This window comes from Sminthopsis crassicaudata, chromosome 2 (assembly GCF_048593235.1).
Source record: "Sminthopsis crassicaudata isolate SCR6 chromosome 2, ASM4859323v1, whole genome shotgun sequence".
In the NCBI taxonomy this organism is placed as follows: domain Eukaryota; kingdom Metazoa; phylum Chordata; class Mammalia; order Dasyuromorphia; family Dasyuridae; genus Sminthopsis; species Sminthopsis crassicaudata.
In genome coordinates this window covers 388,875,504-388,891,578 of record NC_133618.1, presented here as the reverse complement: position 1 = coordinate 388,891,578, position 16,075 = coordinate 388,875,504, and the positions used below count along the sequence as shown (strand labels likewise).

General features: G+C 30.4%; 1 protein-coding gene across 7 annotated transcripts in view; it reads right to left on the bottom strand.

The window, feature by feature from the left end:
• Positions 1 to 16,075, bottom strand: part of ANKHD1 (ankyrin repeat and KH domain containing 1) — a 129,757-nt gene that overhangs the window by 30,539 nt on the left and 83,143 nt on the right. For all 7 annotated transcript variants that reach the window (XM_074291557.1, XM_074291558.1, XM_074291561.1 and 4 more), the window contains 6 exons: positions 9,376 to 10,128; positions 3,818 to 3,963; positions 3,545 to 3,656; positions 2,936 to 3,081; positions 2,367 to 2,509; positions 1,785 to 1,998 (listed from right to left, as the gene is read on the bottom strand). In XM_074291557.1, the coding sequence (XP_074147658.1) occupies positions 1,785 to 1,998; positions 2,367 to 2,509; positions 2,936 to 3,081; positions 3,545 to 3,656; positions 3,818 to 3,963; positions 9,376 to 10,128 (1,514 nt within the window). The remainder of the gene's footprint in view (positions 1 to 1,784; positions 1,999 to 2,366; positions 2,510 to 2,935; positions 3,082 to 3,544; positions 3,657 to 3,817; positions 3,964 to 9,375; positions 10,129 to 16,075) is intronic.

Genomic DNA, 16,075 nt, shown 5'->3' with positions numbered 1-16,075 from the left:
TTTGTTTTCAGTCTAAGAACCAGACTCAGGTACTGTTAAGTACAGAATATTACTTGAGATTTTTATTAATATTAAATATATTCCTCCTTTGAAAAATTATAAACATAAAATGATAAAACATAAACTGACAAATATAAAATGATTAAACATCAATTCAAAAATTGATTCCATCTACTCAAGGTAATTAGTAGGAAATAAATTTTTTAAATTTAAGGATTACAATGATATTAAGTATATATGCTGTGGGCAGCTAGGTGGTATAGCAGATAAGAGTATCAGGGCCTGCAGTCAGGAAGACTCTTCTTCATGAGTTTAAATCTGATCTCAGTATATCTGTGAAACTCTGGGTATATCACTTAAATCTGTCTGCCTCAGTTTTTCATCTATAAAAAATGAGCTGGAGAAGAACATGACATACTGATTCACTAACTTTGCCAAGAGAACAACAAAATGATTTTCATACTAACATGATTTACTTATTAAAATCTTTCTCTTTTCCATTATATAGCTCTCTAAGGCCAGATTTTCTTTTATATTTCAACCAAAACAACATGTTAAATGGAGAAGTAGATAAGAGAATTTACATGTTTTTTAATAAGCCAGACATTATCAAGATTTGCAAAAGTACATAAAACAATACATTGTCCTTACTAACTTATTAAGAAAAGTTATTTTTATTAAAATGTATTTTAGAACACAAATAGGTTTATTATTCCTGTTTTTAAATAAATACTTTAAAGCTGATCCATTTTAGTTTCTAATATGAGAGATACTGGTTGATATAACCCACATAAACAAAAGGTCTTCAGTGTCCTTAATAACTTTTTTAGACTGTAAAGTTACCTGAGACCAAAAAGTTTCAGAACTACTGCACTAGAGGAATGAAATGAAAAATGAATTCTTAGACACTGCCATGCTTTTGCTTAGTTATACATATTTACAAAGTAAGGCTTATAAAATTGGGAGGGGGGATGATTGGTTAGTGTGGTAGTGACAGATAATGCAAAAAAAAGTAATAAATATATTTTTTAAAGTCATAGAACCAAAAAGATCAGTAGGAGGACAAGGAGTAGCTATTTTAATATTTTTAAAATTTATGTATTAACATGACTATATCAAACAATTCTATATTTTCTTACACATTCTTCTCATTCTTTGTATAATGAAACATTTGTATGCTTGTTGACAAGCACATAAAATAGATGCTGTAAAGTATGTTAAATCTATAATGAGATAACAAGACTTTATTAACTTTAAAGCTATTCCTAATAAAATACTATAAAAGTGACAATGGGGCATTTTTCATATCCAACATGAGTATCAACTTAAAGTTCAGTAAAAGGAAAACCAGCATTCAAGAAAATGTTAAGAGGTATACATCTATGATACGTGGAAAAAATTTCAAAACAGTAATAACTGCAAAAGCAAAATGAGCTTCTTTGGGTAGCAGTAGCTTTCCCTTACTTAAAGTCTTCAAGGATAAGCTGATTAACCACTTGTTGGTTATGTTGCAGAGATTTGGAAATGGGCTAGAAGCAAATGGTCTTTGAGCTTCCTTCCAATTCAGAAATTTTATTTAATATAAAATAATTGGGGTTAGGGGGAATTCTCAAGCTACTCTTCATTCAAGCATGTCTTTGCCCAAATTCTTATAGATATTAAAGGTAACAAAAAGAAATTATAACCAGTATGAACAATTAAAAGAATTTTTATTAAACTGGAATTTAAAGTTATTCTTCTCTTGGAGAGGCAATATAAAATGTTGTAAAAGCATGGAATTTTACCTTTGCTCTATGCTCAACATTTGCTTTTCGGTCCAAAAGCAAACTGACTACCTCTGCCCGTCCCTGGAAACAGGCCAGGGTAAGCGCTGTGTTCCGGTTGGTCTCTATTTGAGCATTAATGTCAGAACCCATATCAAGCAACAGCTTCACTGCAGGAACATGTCCATTCATGGCAGCCAACATGAGGGGAGAAATGCCTAGTTTACTTCCAGTCCTGAGAAGAAAAAAAGCATCTCAGCAAGCAGAAAGCACAAAAGACACAAGAGGAAACTTTTATTGGGGGGAAAAAAACCCAACAAGAACTTTTTTTTTATTTTCTAACTTCAAAGTTATTAGCAAAATTTCAAATGATGATTCTCCTAGATAATAGTTAACTTACACCCCCTTCTTTTAAAAAAGAGATTAATGAAATTATGGATCACTAAAAATAACAAAAACAGAAACAAGATGTTTACTTTAAGCATTTTTGTTACAGGAGTTTTGGTTGACAATCTAAAACTGTGTCCAAACATTTAGGAGAAATGGCTTAAATTTTAACAGGACAATTAATATACAGGATTAATGTGAATGAACAATTCTTACCGGGAGTTGATTTCTGCCCCAGCATTTAGCAGAATTTTAATGATATTGACATATCCCCCAGATGCAGCCAGACTCAATGGTGTGTAATCTGACACATTCCTATGTTCTTTATTTGCCCCTCGAGCCAGCAGCAAGTCAACTACCTGTTAAATAAGGTACAAAGAGAAGATGAATTTATAGTAATCAGGAAATCATCAATCAGGGAAAAAAAATCTAGAAATTTTATATCAAAATCTGTGATACAGTAGGTTAAAAGAAAGTATGATAAAAAGTTTAAATCTCTAGAGATTCGAAAACACATTCAAATTGTTTTCTAAAAGATTTAGTCTTGAAGCACTAAACTGCTACATCAGTAAAATGTCACCCTGTTAGTTTTTCATATGGTTAACTACTTTAAAATTATTTCATACTTAATTTTCTACAAGCATAAAAATTTCTTATTTATCTCATTCTTTAACATAGCATATGAACAGTTATGTGTAAGAGTTTCCATTACATGCTATTAAAATGAAAGAAATATGCACTATTGTAAAGAAAGTCAAAATTATTTTTAAAATATTAAAAGTTACCTCTTGACGTCCACCAGAACATGCGAGTGAGAGTGGGGTGTCCTTAGTGCGTTCAGACTGTGCTTCTATATCTCCACCTTTATCTAAAAGAATTTCTACTACTCCAACATGTCCTGCAGTAGCTGCTAGTATCAGCGGGGTAAAACCTAAAGGAAAAAGAGTAATTATTTTCTAATCATTTTCCATCTATTTTACTGCACTCAATTCAGTGAAAATTACTGAAAGCAGAGGCATTAAACAATTAAATTAACTAGTGACAAGTATTCATCATACATCCAAAAAAAAAAAAAAAAAAAGGCAAACCATTCTAAGTTATTAAGAATGATAAGACTCATGCCCTCAGAACTGATACCTTCCTGAGTACTATATTTGGATTAGATTTGAAATAGGAAAATTACTACTTGTTTCACATTTAGCAAATGAGGCACATTATGGTTTTTAAAAGCTGCTTATTGGAACCACAGAAGATCTTAAATGTTCATGGGTAAAATATTTTTGTTAAATTTCAAAAGTGAGATAAAATCTATTAAATTATTACTCAGTTGAAAATCTAGCTATTTTCTTTGCTAAGAGCTGATAGATACTAATTGCCAAAACTTTATTTCTTACCTTTTTTGTCTCTGTGCTCAATTTTTGCATCTCGTGCAATTAATACAGATACAAGTTCTTCATGACCACCTGCACAGGCAAGTGTTAATGCAGTGTCATGATTACTCTCCGTCTAGGAAATTTAGAAGTAAAAAGATTAAGTACTTCTTAAATGAAATATTTTTCAAATGGAGATATGAGACATTTGTAGCAAAGTTCTATATAATTACATTTCTAATTTCCAAATTAAAATCTCAGTATAAAAGATAAATCTAAATAAAATAATCTACTTACATGTGCATCAATATCAACTGAAGGATACATAGGGAGCATTGGCTGGGATGCCACATTGCTTGGAGTCTGTGAACAGGGTTCAGGTGTAGGGGATTCTGTAGTGTGAGAAGAACTGTTGGACCCAGTGGGCACTCTGCTACTCACAGCTGAAAAATAAAATTCATATTGTTGAATTCTTCTTCTAAAAAAGGGATTAGCAGTATGTCATACTATGTAGTATACCACAAATTTTTAAAATAAACATTTCATAATAGTAAGTTTTATAGATAAACAGCTTATATAAGATGCATAAATGCAATGGTAAGTACTTAATGTTCTCAACTGTGATGAGGAGTTAAAAACATTATTTTATTTAATTACAATTATTAGCAGGTAAATTACCATTACGATTCATTCTTTTTTAAAAGTGTCATTTAGAAGAAAAATAAAAAACTGGAATTATTTTTACATAATTAGGAAAATATCATTTAAAAATTATTTAAGACATTTTAAAATTACTTTAAAAGAACTCTATGTCTTAAAATCAAACTAATAAAATAGATATAGGAACTCTTATCTGGGGTTAACCTTAATAATATTACATAAAAACCAAATCAATATAGTATCTAATAATTTCTTTGAACAATAGTTTCCCCACCCCCCCAATCACCTGCTAACCAGTTAATCAGAGAGTAAAATATATTAAAGTCTGTCACCATTTAAAAGGTTCCATGCTAATTATTCTTTGGAGGTGCCTATATAGAAAATAGGCACACATTTGTGTTCCTGAAAGAAGGTGTCTTTTCTCGCACAATTTCTTAGTGCCTTAGTGAGGATAATATCTGCTTATCTTCCTGATAACTACTGCCAAATTTGATAATGATCATATATTAAAATGCCCTGGAACACTAGAAAACATTGAATGGTTTTAGAATATATTTTATTAATAGTTAAAAACAAAATTATTTTTGGCTAAATTTAAAAAAAATAATTAGGGAATTTTGTTTATTCATGCTGAATAAAAGTCTTAAAACTTACATTAATATCTTGAGATCAATAGTCTACCCAATCAGAATCTGTTCCAGAGCTTTTCCTTTTCTGTTCTTTTTAAAGTAATTAACACATATGAGCATTTAATAGCTGATGATTTAAGTGACTAGTATTTTAATAGCATTCTGCAATTTACACAACGCTAGTTAAATATTTTTCTTTAGTAAAATGAAATATCTAAAACAACTCTACTGAAAATATCAAAGACCTACCAAAAAAAGTTTAAAAAGCATTAAAGTACACATAGAATAACAGGAAAGATTTCAAGAAAATGTTATCAGAAAAGTAATAATTCCTAAGCTTTTTTCTCCTCCCCAGCTAAAAGTAATCAGTAACTAATAACAAATCTCTAATTCAAGAATAACAAAGGATTTGCCAACATTTAAAAGTGTATGTGAGAAAGAAAAGTGGTAAGATTGATATCACTGATTCTATCCTTTATGGAATTAAGGAAATTTGCAGGAGACTAGATTGGGGAAAAAAAAGTCTCCTCATAAAATAGAACCATGGCAAAACATTATTTATTGAAATCTACTAGTATATTTACAAAGTAAATACAAATTCATCTATACCTGACAATTTTCAAAGAGTCACAAAACAGATTCCTTGAAATGTAAGCCCATTAAACCTTGCTTTGTATTAAAGATGTGTTCTGAAATGGCGTTTGGCATAATAAATTATGGTAATGTGTGCTTAAAGGGGGCTAATTTAAAAACATTTTTTTTTTAAACAACAAACATTAAGTAAAACCTATTCCTGATTTTTCTCAGGTTGCATTTCTGTAATATCAACTTTACACAAAACAAGGTAAATAGCATTAGTTATTTGGTTATTAGTTTATTTGGTATGCGGTATAAAACTAATGTAATATACATTTAAAAAACTCACATAAGAAATATTTTTAAAAGGTGTCAAAAATGCTTTTAAATTATAAAATTTATGCTACTTTATGATATAGTGTATATCCCATTTACTTTAAAATACATCTTTTCGCTTGTAATTAGTCAATCCTTTTCTAATAATGCCAAATATTAGTTTTTTTTAAAATCACCTAACACTTTCTCTTTACCTTAATTTTCTCAAATAAATTCATTAATTAATTGCATTTATCCTTTCCATTAAAAAACTTTTACGCTATGTACTACTACTTGCATATGTCACACATCTAATTCAGGTATAAATAATGGGAAGCTATAACACTAAATTACTTAAGTTGAAATGTTAAATTTAATTGTCCTGTTAACAGCATTAAATAAAAAGGATTGATGTAGAATAGAATAAAATGAAATACATTATCATTTTTTTAAATGGGTGATTTACCTTTAATTTTTCATATTAGTCGATCAAATGAGAATGTATTTAAAGCACTATATTAATGGCCAGTTATTACTATTTTGTAATAACTAACATTTAAAATTTACATCTAAATGCTTCTTTGAGTGAAACTAATCAATGAATTGCAGCACAGTACAAATAGAAAGATGACTTAAGAAAGTGGTATTTGTTATACTGTTGACAATGAGGGATAATTTATAATTGGGAATTAAATGTTTTTAAGTTAATGAGTGCCTTTAAGTAGCTTTAGTTTTGCAAATCAAAAAATTTTTGGCTTGAAAAACTTGAGATACCAAAGTGAGAGGATTCCTAACATTATCTTTATTGTTGACTTCAATTTTTTCCCACCAAAATTACAAAACAGTTTCAGAACAAGTTAAACTATTGGTAAAGTAATGTTTTCAACTTTAAGTACTGAAGTTAGGTTTGGGACAGGACTTGTGATTTCATTGATGTAGGGAACGAAGGGAAGAAACGTCTTCCACTAATGCAGAGGCATAACTGTTCTACAATTTTATCTTAAGAATTGCCTTGGCACTAAGACTAAGTGCCTTGCACAGAGTCACAGAGCCAGGATTAGAACTTAAGTACTGCCTGATTCAGAGGATAATTTTCTAGCTACTATGCCATGCTGCCTTCACATTCCTGTTCCTTAAGGAAGAAAAATTTAATGATTTTGTTATATACTACAATAATTTGATTTTTAAAAAATTACTTGCAGATGTTACAAAACTAGTGTTAATAATACTTTATATTGTAAAGATGATACAAATAGCTAACTCAGATCTCAAATTATGACTACATCCATTATCTTTTAATAAAATGGCTGAAATAATTGCCTACGTATAAAAATTAAAATATTTGTAAATCTACATTTAAACTGATTATTAATTCTGCAATTCATTATACCAAGAAAAAATTTTGTTCACTTGGAATTTAAAACACTCCAAAATGCTAACATCAATTAGATGACTTGACATGCCCTTTTAGAAATTTTTCCACAATGCAAACAATTGACTAACTAGTGATGTGGGGTATTTAAAATGTGAGCTAAGCACTAAAGTAATTTAAAAATCATAAAACTCTAGAAAGAAAATCTTGCCTAACCTTACTTTTTAGAAGAGGAAAAGGGAGTCTAGAGGGTTCAATTTATTTATTCAAGCTCACACAAATAGTTTATTTAAAAAAAAAAAAAAAAAGGAAGAACCCAAATTCTAACCTAATTCTTCTGACTTTGAATCCAGTACTTTTCCAATAAATCTAACCTAAGAAAATCCATTCTTTTCCTCTTAATCCCTCTTTTGTCTCTTCATCCACTCCTCCACCCCTTTAAGACCCTGCTTTCTTTCAGAAGTGTCCAGATAATATAGTCACCCAACGACCAGCCTAGTTAAGATCAGAGGTTAATTGTAAGATGGTTACTTACACAACTGTTTGGACATGTATACATACATTGTATTTAATTTATACTTTAACATATTTAACATGTATTGGTCAACCTTCCAAGGGCGGGGGGAGGGGAAAAAATTGGAACAAAATGTTTGGCAATTGTCAATGCTGTAAAATTACCCATGCATATATCTGGTAAATAAAAACTATAATTTAAAAAAAAAAAAATAAATGGTTACTTACAGTGATTGATTTTCCAAATATAATAAATCAGGAAAACTATCTATGAAGGCTTATAGAGCTATTATGATCTTTGTGAAATGAAGGGAGTACCTATATCTAGGAAATCATAGTTCTTTACAGTAATGCTAACTGTGGAATCCACAGTTTTTAGAAGTATTATGCAAATCACCAGGGTTTTATTTTTTACCATGTTTCATTCACAGTCCAAGATTTGTTTTTGTCCAAATGACAGTTCAAAACAAACAGTGAGATTTATTCATATTTACCACTGAAATTTACAACAGATTTAGAGGTGGTTTGAACCCATACAACAATTAAAGGCTGAGGGATCACAATCCATAAACTACAATGATTGGAAAACTTTAAGTGTTTTTCAAATTACCTTTAAAAAATAAAGATAATCCTCATTTGCAGGATGATACATAAAACTTAAGATATCATAAGAAAACAGTGCAGACAATCCTAAACATAACTGCTTGTCAGTAATTAATGTTCAAAGTGGAAAACTTGTAATTTAAAGAATCACATTTTGGTAATGCTATTCAATTAAACAGGATTGATCTCACAAAGAAGGAAATAGAAAGGAAAAACAGAATTGAGGAATGGGAGATATGAGAAGAAGGCAATAAATAACAGAAAAGAGAAAGTATTGGATCCAATTATCAAGATCTAGCATTTGATGATTTGATCTGGTTCTTAATTTCTGAATTTTCTCTTTACCTACCAAAAGCCATATTAACTATTTCAGACAAAGGTTCTTTCAGATGGTCTTTTATGTATTTTTATGAAGGGAAGAAATTAATTGTCCTGTTTCCCTTTCTATTAGGAAGACAATGAAAAGCAAAGTAAATTTGTCTAATTTGCTTACAGTTAAAACTTTTCCAGATAATGATTAAACAAAAAAACATAACTGTAGATTGCCAGCCTTTTTTCATATAAGTTTTAGGGTATTTTCATCTAGCTAGTTAAAGCAGGTGTAGACTTTAAGTCCTCAACCCATCACTCTATGATAACTCTTCAGTACTTTAGCTTTGTAAATGTGTCAACTTATGTCAATAAAATTAAAAGTGATGTAACTAAAAATTGTCTTATATATTATGGATTCCAAGCATAAAAAATTAAATAATATAGTAAAATGATAGATAAACATATGATAATTTCCACAAGAAAGAGTCCTTTAAAAAAAAAATTAATAACATGGCTCATTCCATGTGAAGATAATCATACAAATAGGTGAGAAAGTTATTAAAGTTGTTGATATACCAGTTCTCCAATAAAGGAACTTAGCAATGTTTATTTCTTCATTTTTGCAAAGTGACAAAAGAATGGGGGGGGGGGGAGAAACTCCTGTGTTTTAGTGCTATTAAGCTTAAATAACATTCCCTTCCAAAAACACACAAGTAAATGAATAATCATACAGAACATATTTCCAAATTGAAAAACATCAAGATTTGTATTTCTGGAGGGTGTGTGTAAAAAAGCAGAGCACATAAATTAAAGCAAAATTTTTTTTTATATTTTTACATATATATAAATATAGATATATATATTTCTTAACCCACCTGCTATCAGGTCATCAAGAGTGTCGGTAAGCGTCTGTGCTGGAGTTGCAACCATTAGTCCATCTGGTTCTTGAACTAACAGTCCCTGCCCATGTCCAGCAATCTGTTGTTGTTCTACATTCTGCTGATTACCTAAAGCTTTCTGAAGTTCAAGAGAATCTGTCCCATTATAACCTAAGTCACCAGAAAAGTTACATTGTGAAGATGGTAAAGGATGGACAGGGACAAAATCAATTTGTTCTGCAGGTGGTGGAGATTGTTGCTCATTATCATCCTCTTCCTCCTTAGCTAAGACTGCATCAACTTGAGGTAACACTGAAAAATTATCCTCTGGGATACTATCATCTCCTTCCCCTTCTGGAAAGACACCTCGATGAGGACACTGTTGCTGAGTTAGTGATGTGTCTGTCTGACCTTTGGTCTCCAAGTATTCTTTGGTAAACTGCTGTTGTGTTTTCATTTGCAACTGTCTTTCTACTTTCTGCAGTTCCTTCAGTATTTTCTTTTTCTTCTGGACTTGCTCTTCTCGGTTCTTTTTAAGTTCTTCTATCTTATCTTTGTTCAGAGGTTCACCTTGAATTAACTCCAATGATTTCAGCTGTGCTTTTTCAATAGCACTAATCCTTTGTCCCAGTTCATTCAGCTTGCCTTCAGTTTCCTCTACTATGCATTCCAAAGGTTGATAGGGGTGAAAAGATGGCAGTAGATCCTGATCTGCTACCTGCAGGGAACTTGACTTCTGCTTGGATGTACCTAAGCACATGAAAAATGTTTGAAAAAGTGCCATGCTAAAAAAAAATTAGCCACCCCTTCCCAGACCGCCCCACAAAATCTCTTATTATTAATGCTGTAGAATGTATGTCAAAAAAGTCGTTAGCATTAAAAAGACATCTATGCTCATGTGCAATACATTGTAAATTGTCATGTGACCAATTTTGAGATCTTTATTTTAATTCTTAATGTCTTAAGCAAAAGTTATTTTGAATTAAGGAAATCTTAGACTATATTTATTAGAATGGATTCAAAGAGCATCAAATTCAAATAATTATCAGTCCAATCTTAGAAATTTGTCTAATGGGCTTAGCAAAACTGCTAAATCTTTTAAAACACCATTAACTATTTCCTAATAAGAAGAGATAATAAAAGAAATATTTCTCTGTGAGCAAAACTTTGGACAACTGCCCATTTTTTTTCTTGTTAAAAGATAAAGCATATCGGGATTATAATTTTTCATGTTTTATCTTTGCTGATTTTTCTAATATTTAAGATTTTCTTACTGCTGCTTTCTTAATTTTAGATATTACAAAAACCACAACCATTTAACTCAGTATATAAAGGACAATCAAAAGAAAACAATTCCAAAAGAATAAAATCTTATTTATTATTTTGGATAGAAGACAAACTCATTTTGAAAGAGAATTACTGGTATTCTGGCTATGACAAAACCAGATAACATTCCTATAACCACTTGGTTTTTAAATGGCTATTAAAACAAATTAAATTTGATAATTTAGGTATTAGTTGTTTTTTTTTTTTAATTAGGTCAGTTCCTCAAAACTTTCCCCCTCCTTTCTTCTTTTTCTATTTAGCCGCTAAAAAATTAAAAATCCTACCATTTAAATACAAAATAGAAAAAAATAAACTTTAGATTTATAATTCAAATAAAAAAAATATATTTTGGAAGTGAATTAAAACAATCTTGTTTTAGAAAAGATTGGCCAAAAATAGTTGATAGTTCATTTGGATTGGGATTAGTATGCATAGTTACTTAAGTAATATAGTTACTTAAAAAAAAAAAATAACAATTTGGAAGCAATATATATTCAAACCACACAATAGTTATTAGGTCCAAACAAAAATATAAGGCTCTGTAGGAGGCATTAACACACCTTGAACAATAATAGGGTTATGAGCTTTCTGAAGAAAAGAAGTGAAAATTCAACCATTTTCTTAATAAAGAAATTCCAGTACCATGCCCAGTTCACCTGCTGATCATGTGTAAGAAAGTATTTAACACTTTGTTCCTGGCAATCTAGTTCTTCTTTTGTGACAGTCCCAGTCCTACTTTTCTAACACATCAAAGCAAGTTTTTAACAAGCTTAATTTTAAATCAAAAATAACTTTCAGAAAAACATTATTCTGCATTCAATTTTGGATTATCAGATGAACACAGCAATAAAGGAAAATTTCTTGAACAACAATCTATAAAACAATTACTACTCTAAGATTCCACAGAAACATATATATGATTTAATATATTTGTTCATAATATATTTTTTTCCTCCTGAGGCAATTGGGGTTAAGTGACTTGCCCAGGGTCACACAGCTAGGAAGTATTAAGTGTGTGAGGCCAGATTTGAACTCAGGTCCTCCTGACTTCAGGGCTGGTGCTCTATCCACTGTGGCACCTAGCTGTCCCCCTAGTACTATTTTGATTAGGGAAGTGACAAATACAGTTGAAAAGGAGCAAATTTAAAACAAATTTAGTTTGCATAAGGCATTTACATCAGTTACTGAATCTGGAAATTCTTCAAAGCGAGTATTCCTCCAGGAATCTCCAAAATAATTCTTTGTTATTATAATATAATTCCAATTTACAAATTAGGGATAGTGGAAAGACTGGTAGTTCTGATAAGGTGATTTTCCATTTTAAGTTCTAGAACTCTGGGAGTTAATGACAGGTCAAAATGGCACTGTTAATCTTGCTAATTTAAATTCATTGAAAAAACTTAGAATAAAGCATAATTAAAATTGACCTATGTATGTGATTAGAACTATGTACACCAAACAAGAAAAAGCAAGGAATAAATTTAACTTAAGGAATAAGTGATGAAATCAAAGTAGCTCCTTTCAAATCTGGATTGGTACTATTATTTCAATGAGTGTAGCAACATTGCAGATTTAACGTATCTTCCCAAAATTACCATGAAAATGGTAGGTAACAAGGAAAAATTGCAGCAGATATTAGCAATATTGTCATAATAATTATTGATAGTATGATTATCCTTGCCATCCAAAGAATAACTTTCTTCCCAAAAAAGATTTTGAAATTAGACATTTTTTTTTGGAAGTCAGTGAGAAGTGCTAGCTCAACCCACTGTAAAGGAATAGATGCCGAAACCAAATACCACAGCTTTGACCAGAAATTACTGCCAATTCAAATCTTTTCTGCCCTAGACATAAAATGCAGTTATCCATTAGTAAGACATAATGTGATGTCTATAGATAGAAGCATCAACTATATGTTGCAGTATAAACATCTATTTTCCAGGGAAAGAGACTAAATTAAGGGACATAGGCGTCTTCTTGGCAATGAAATCATAAAATAGATTTTGGTAGTTATGTATCAGCAAACAAAGAGGGCCTCATTTTCGGCATATATTTTGTTAATTGCAAATAAATATACTCTTCCTGTATGAGTTTGTAATACCATGAAAGTAATACCACTTGAAAATGCAGTTTAATAAGGTAGACTCAATGTTAGTAATTTTCCCCAATGCTTCTCTCCTTTTATGCTGTTTTTTCCTGGTATATTTTCTATATCTGTATGTCTATCTTCCTCCTACTTCCTTCTTTCATATATTTTTTTATTTTCATACTTCAAAGTATCCATGATGTCAATGGTGAGGGCATTCCTACTTATATACTTTAATACTACTTATATACTTTAATACTACTTATAACTTTAATAAGTTATTCCTTCTTGAGTTGCTGTGGACAAATAAAAATTACTACCTGGTGACCATCTTTTGGCGATGACCCTCTACATATTTATTTAGACTAATTCGGGAGACAAATTTAAAGTCTATCATTAGACTCTTACTCTATTGTCCCTATTAGTAAAACTGGAGAAAACGTCCATGGGTTTGAGATATACTTTTGTCAAGAACAAATTAAGAAATTCAGGCAGATTAAGAATACTAGAATTTGGTTTTTCAGAAATATGTTTGAAAGAGAAAACCTTTTTAGAATATAGGTTTAGCATTAAATTTTATTTCAAATAATAAAAACTTTAAGTTTGCTTTTTTATTATCCAAAGTCATATTCATAAATATTTATTGCTAATTTAAGAGCTGTAAATCTTAGGTGACAGTTTAGATTAGCTTTGAATTATAAATGGATACTTAACTTCCTAAGAATAAAGGTCAGAAATAAATAGGTTCATAATCTCATCTCTTTACCGATTTCAAAATTTTAAAGTATTGCTAAAAGAAACTATTTTGCTTAAGTATTAATATTATGCTTGAATCTACCCTTGCACATTAAGACTAAGACAATTTATTTTCTCTGGTTTAGTAATTTACAAAGAACATTCTAGGAAGATTATTTTACTTTCATTCAATTCAGCAGTGGTCCTTTCTTATTCAAAAGAAATGATTCAATGGCCCAGCAAAAATCAGGTTATTTGTTTGTAATCAGGTTTTTAAAAGCTGCATTTTCAACAGTAGAATCATTATTTTACTTTTAAAATGTCCTAAGGTTCTCATGTATTCATTTCTGAACATACTTAAGACTACTTTTCACTTATTTGTATTTCACTTTGATGTTTCTGTTCCCAGTATACACATGCTTTACTCAATAGCAATGGTTGTCCTAGTTGATGATTTACTCTCCATACTCAGTTATACAAGGTAAGCATGTCTTAAATCTTTAATATTTTATGTTTATGGCAATGATTCCACTTGGTCCAATTCTATCACCTAATAAATGCCAGTCTCTTAGCCCTAAACTTTATATCTTTCCCCCTCTTTACACACACACACACACACACACACACACACACACACACACACACACGCACGCACATGCACACGCGTGCACACACACAAAGAATTGCATTTTTAAAATAAACACACAAAACACATTTTAAAATGAGAAAGCCAAATACTATTCTTATGCTTTGATAAGCAATTAGTTCTGAAAGCAGAATACTTGCAATGGATAAGAGTTAAGTTTGTTCCTTTAGCATGTCTTTTCACACTTTGCTATTAACAGGAAAAGAGAAAGAAAGAAGTGAATTTCATTCATACATAAAACTTAATGCCAAAGAATGACTATTAGGATTTGGAAGGCGAAAGTGCTATAGAGAATTCAGCAATAACTTTCTCACAATCTTACTGAATCTTTAAGGGAGAGTATGGTAATCCTCTTAGTGTGAGTTGGGTCATAAAACTAACAGTAAAAACAACACCATCATTTTAAGATAGACTCAACACTACTATTTAAACATGAACAGCTATCTGGCTGTGACAATGCTGAATTATTAGGGCCTAAAAATTTAGGTAGAAAAGGAATAAAAAAAGATTAAACTAGAAAGGGGGGAAAAGTAGAATGAATATGAACTATCTGTGAAAGAACAGTGAGAAAGGGAATTAACTGCATGGATTTAAACTGCATGGATAAAGCTCATCAGATTGCTAGATAAAGAAGTATGAAAAGTATTATTTGAAAGCATGATTCCTGAAAGAGAAGGGCAGAAAGAGGATCCTGAAAGATGAGATAAGCACAAGGAATTTATCAAACTGAATAAAATTGGGGGGGAGGGGAGAATGGACAAAACAGCTATTTCATTATATGAAGTTAACTTCCTTTCAGACATTCTAGAAACAGGTAATAAAAATAGAAGATATTAAAAATACCGAAAACTGAGATAAAGGATTTTACTAAGTGAGAAAAATATTGTAAATTTCTAATCATTAAATCTATATAATAGGACTAGCTTTTCTGAAAATGCACGTTATTATCACCATATATTTTCTATCGTATGATTTCTTTTGGTAGTATATTTTCTTAAGATTCATTTACAAGAATGAATGTAGCAGGTTCACTGCAAAGTAATACCAAAAGAATTTTTGTTTGCTCAAGTATTTATAATTATGCTTAAGTCTACTCTTGGATATAAGGACTAAGACAATTGACTTTTTCTGGCTTAATGATTTATAAGGAAGACTATTTTACTTTCATTCAATTAAGTAAGCAGTAGTCCTTTCCTATTCAAAAGAAGTGATTCAACGACCTAGCAAAAATTATGTGTTTGTCATGAGTTTTTGAAAAATTATATTTTCGACAGTAGAGCCAATATTTTACTTTTAAAATGTCCTAAGGTTCTTTTGTATTTATTTCTGAACGTACTTAAGACTACTTTTCACTTATTTATATTTCACTCTGACATTTCTTTCCCCTATACACATATATAGCAATGGTTGTCCTAGCTGATGAATATCCATAGAATTACCCTATTTTTTCACACAGATTTAGACTAGAGAGAACTAAAAATTATTTAGTTCAAAATCCTTTTCCTTTATGAGGAAACTGAAGCCTTGACATATAAAGTATATCATGTTCAAGGGCAAACATATTATAAAGCCAATATTTGAACTTAATGATACTTTAACTCCAAATGTACTATTCTTTCCCTTATACGTGTTAAATAGTTAAAAAATAGAGGAATTTCAATTTAAATATTCTAAAGAGTCATCTAGCAATGAATGGGGTCTCTTGAATATATTTAATCTGTATTTCTAAAATATATTTATCAGTAGGATTAAAACATTATTTCCTGAAAATTATTATTACTGCAGTTTTCAAGTGGAAAGGCTTAAATTAATGGAAAGACTGATTTTTAAAAATAGTATCCTCTCAAATACAAACAGAGGACCTATGTTGAATTTTTGTTAAGTTCTTAATTCTAGTTGCTAAC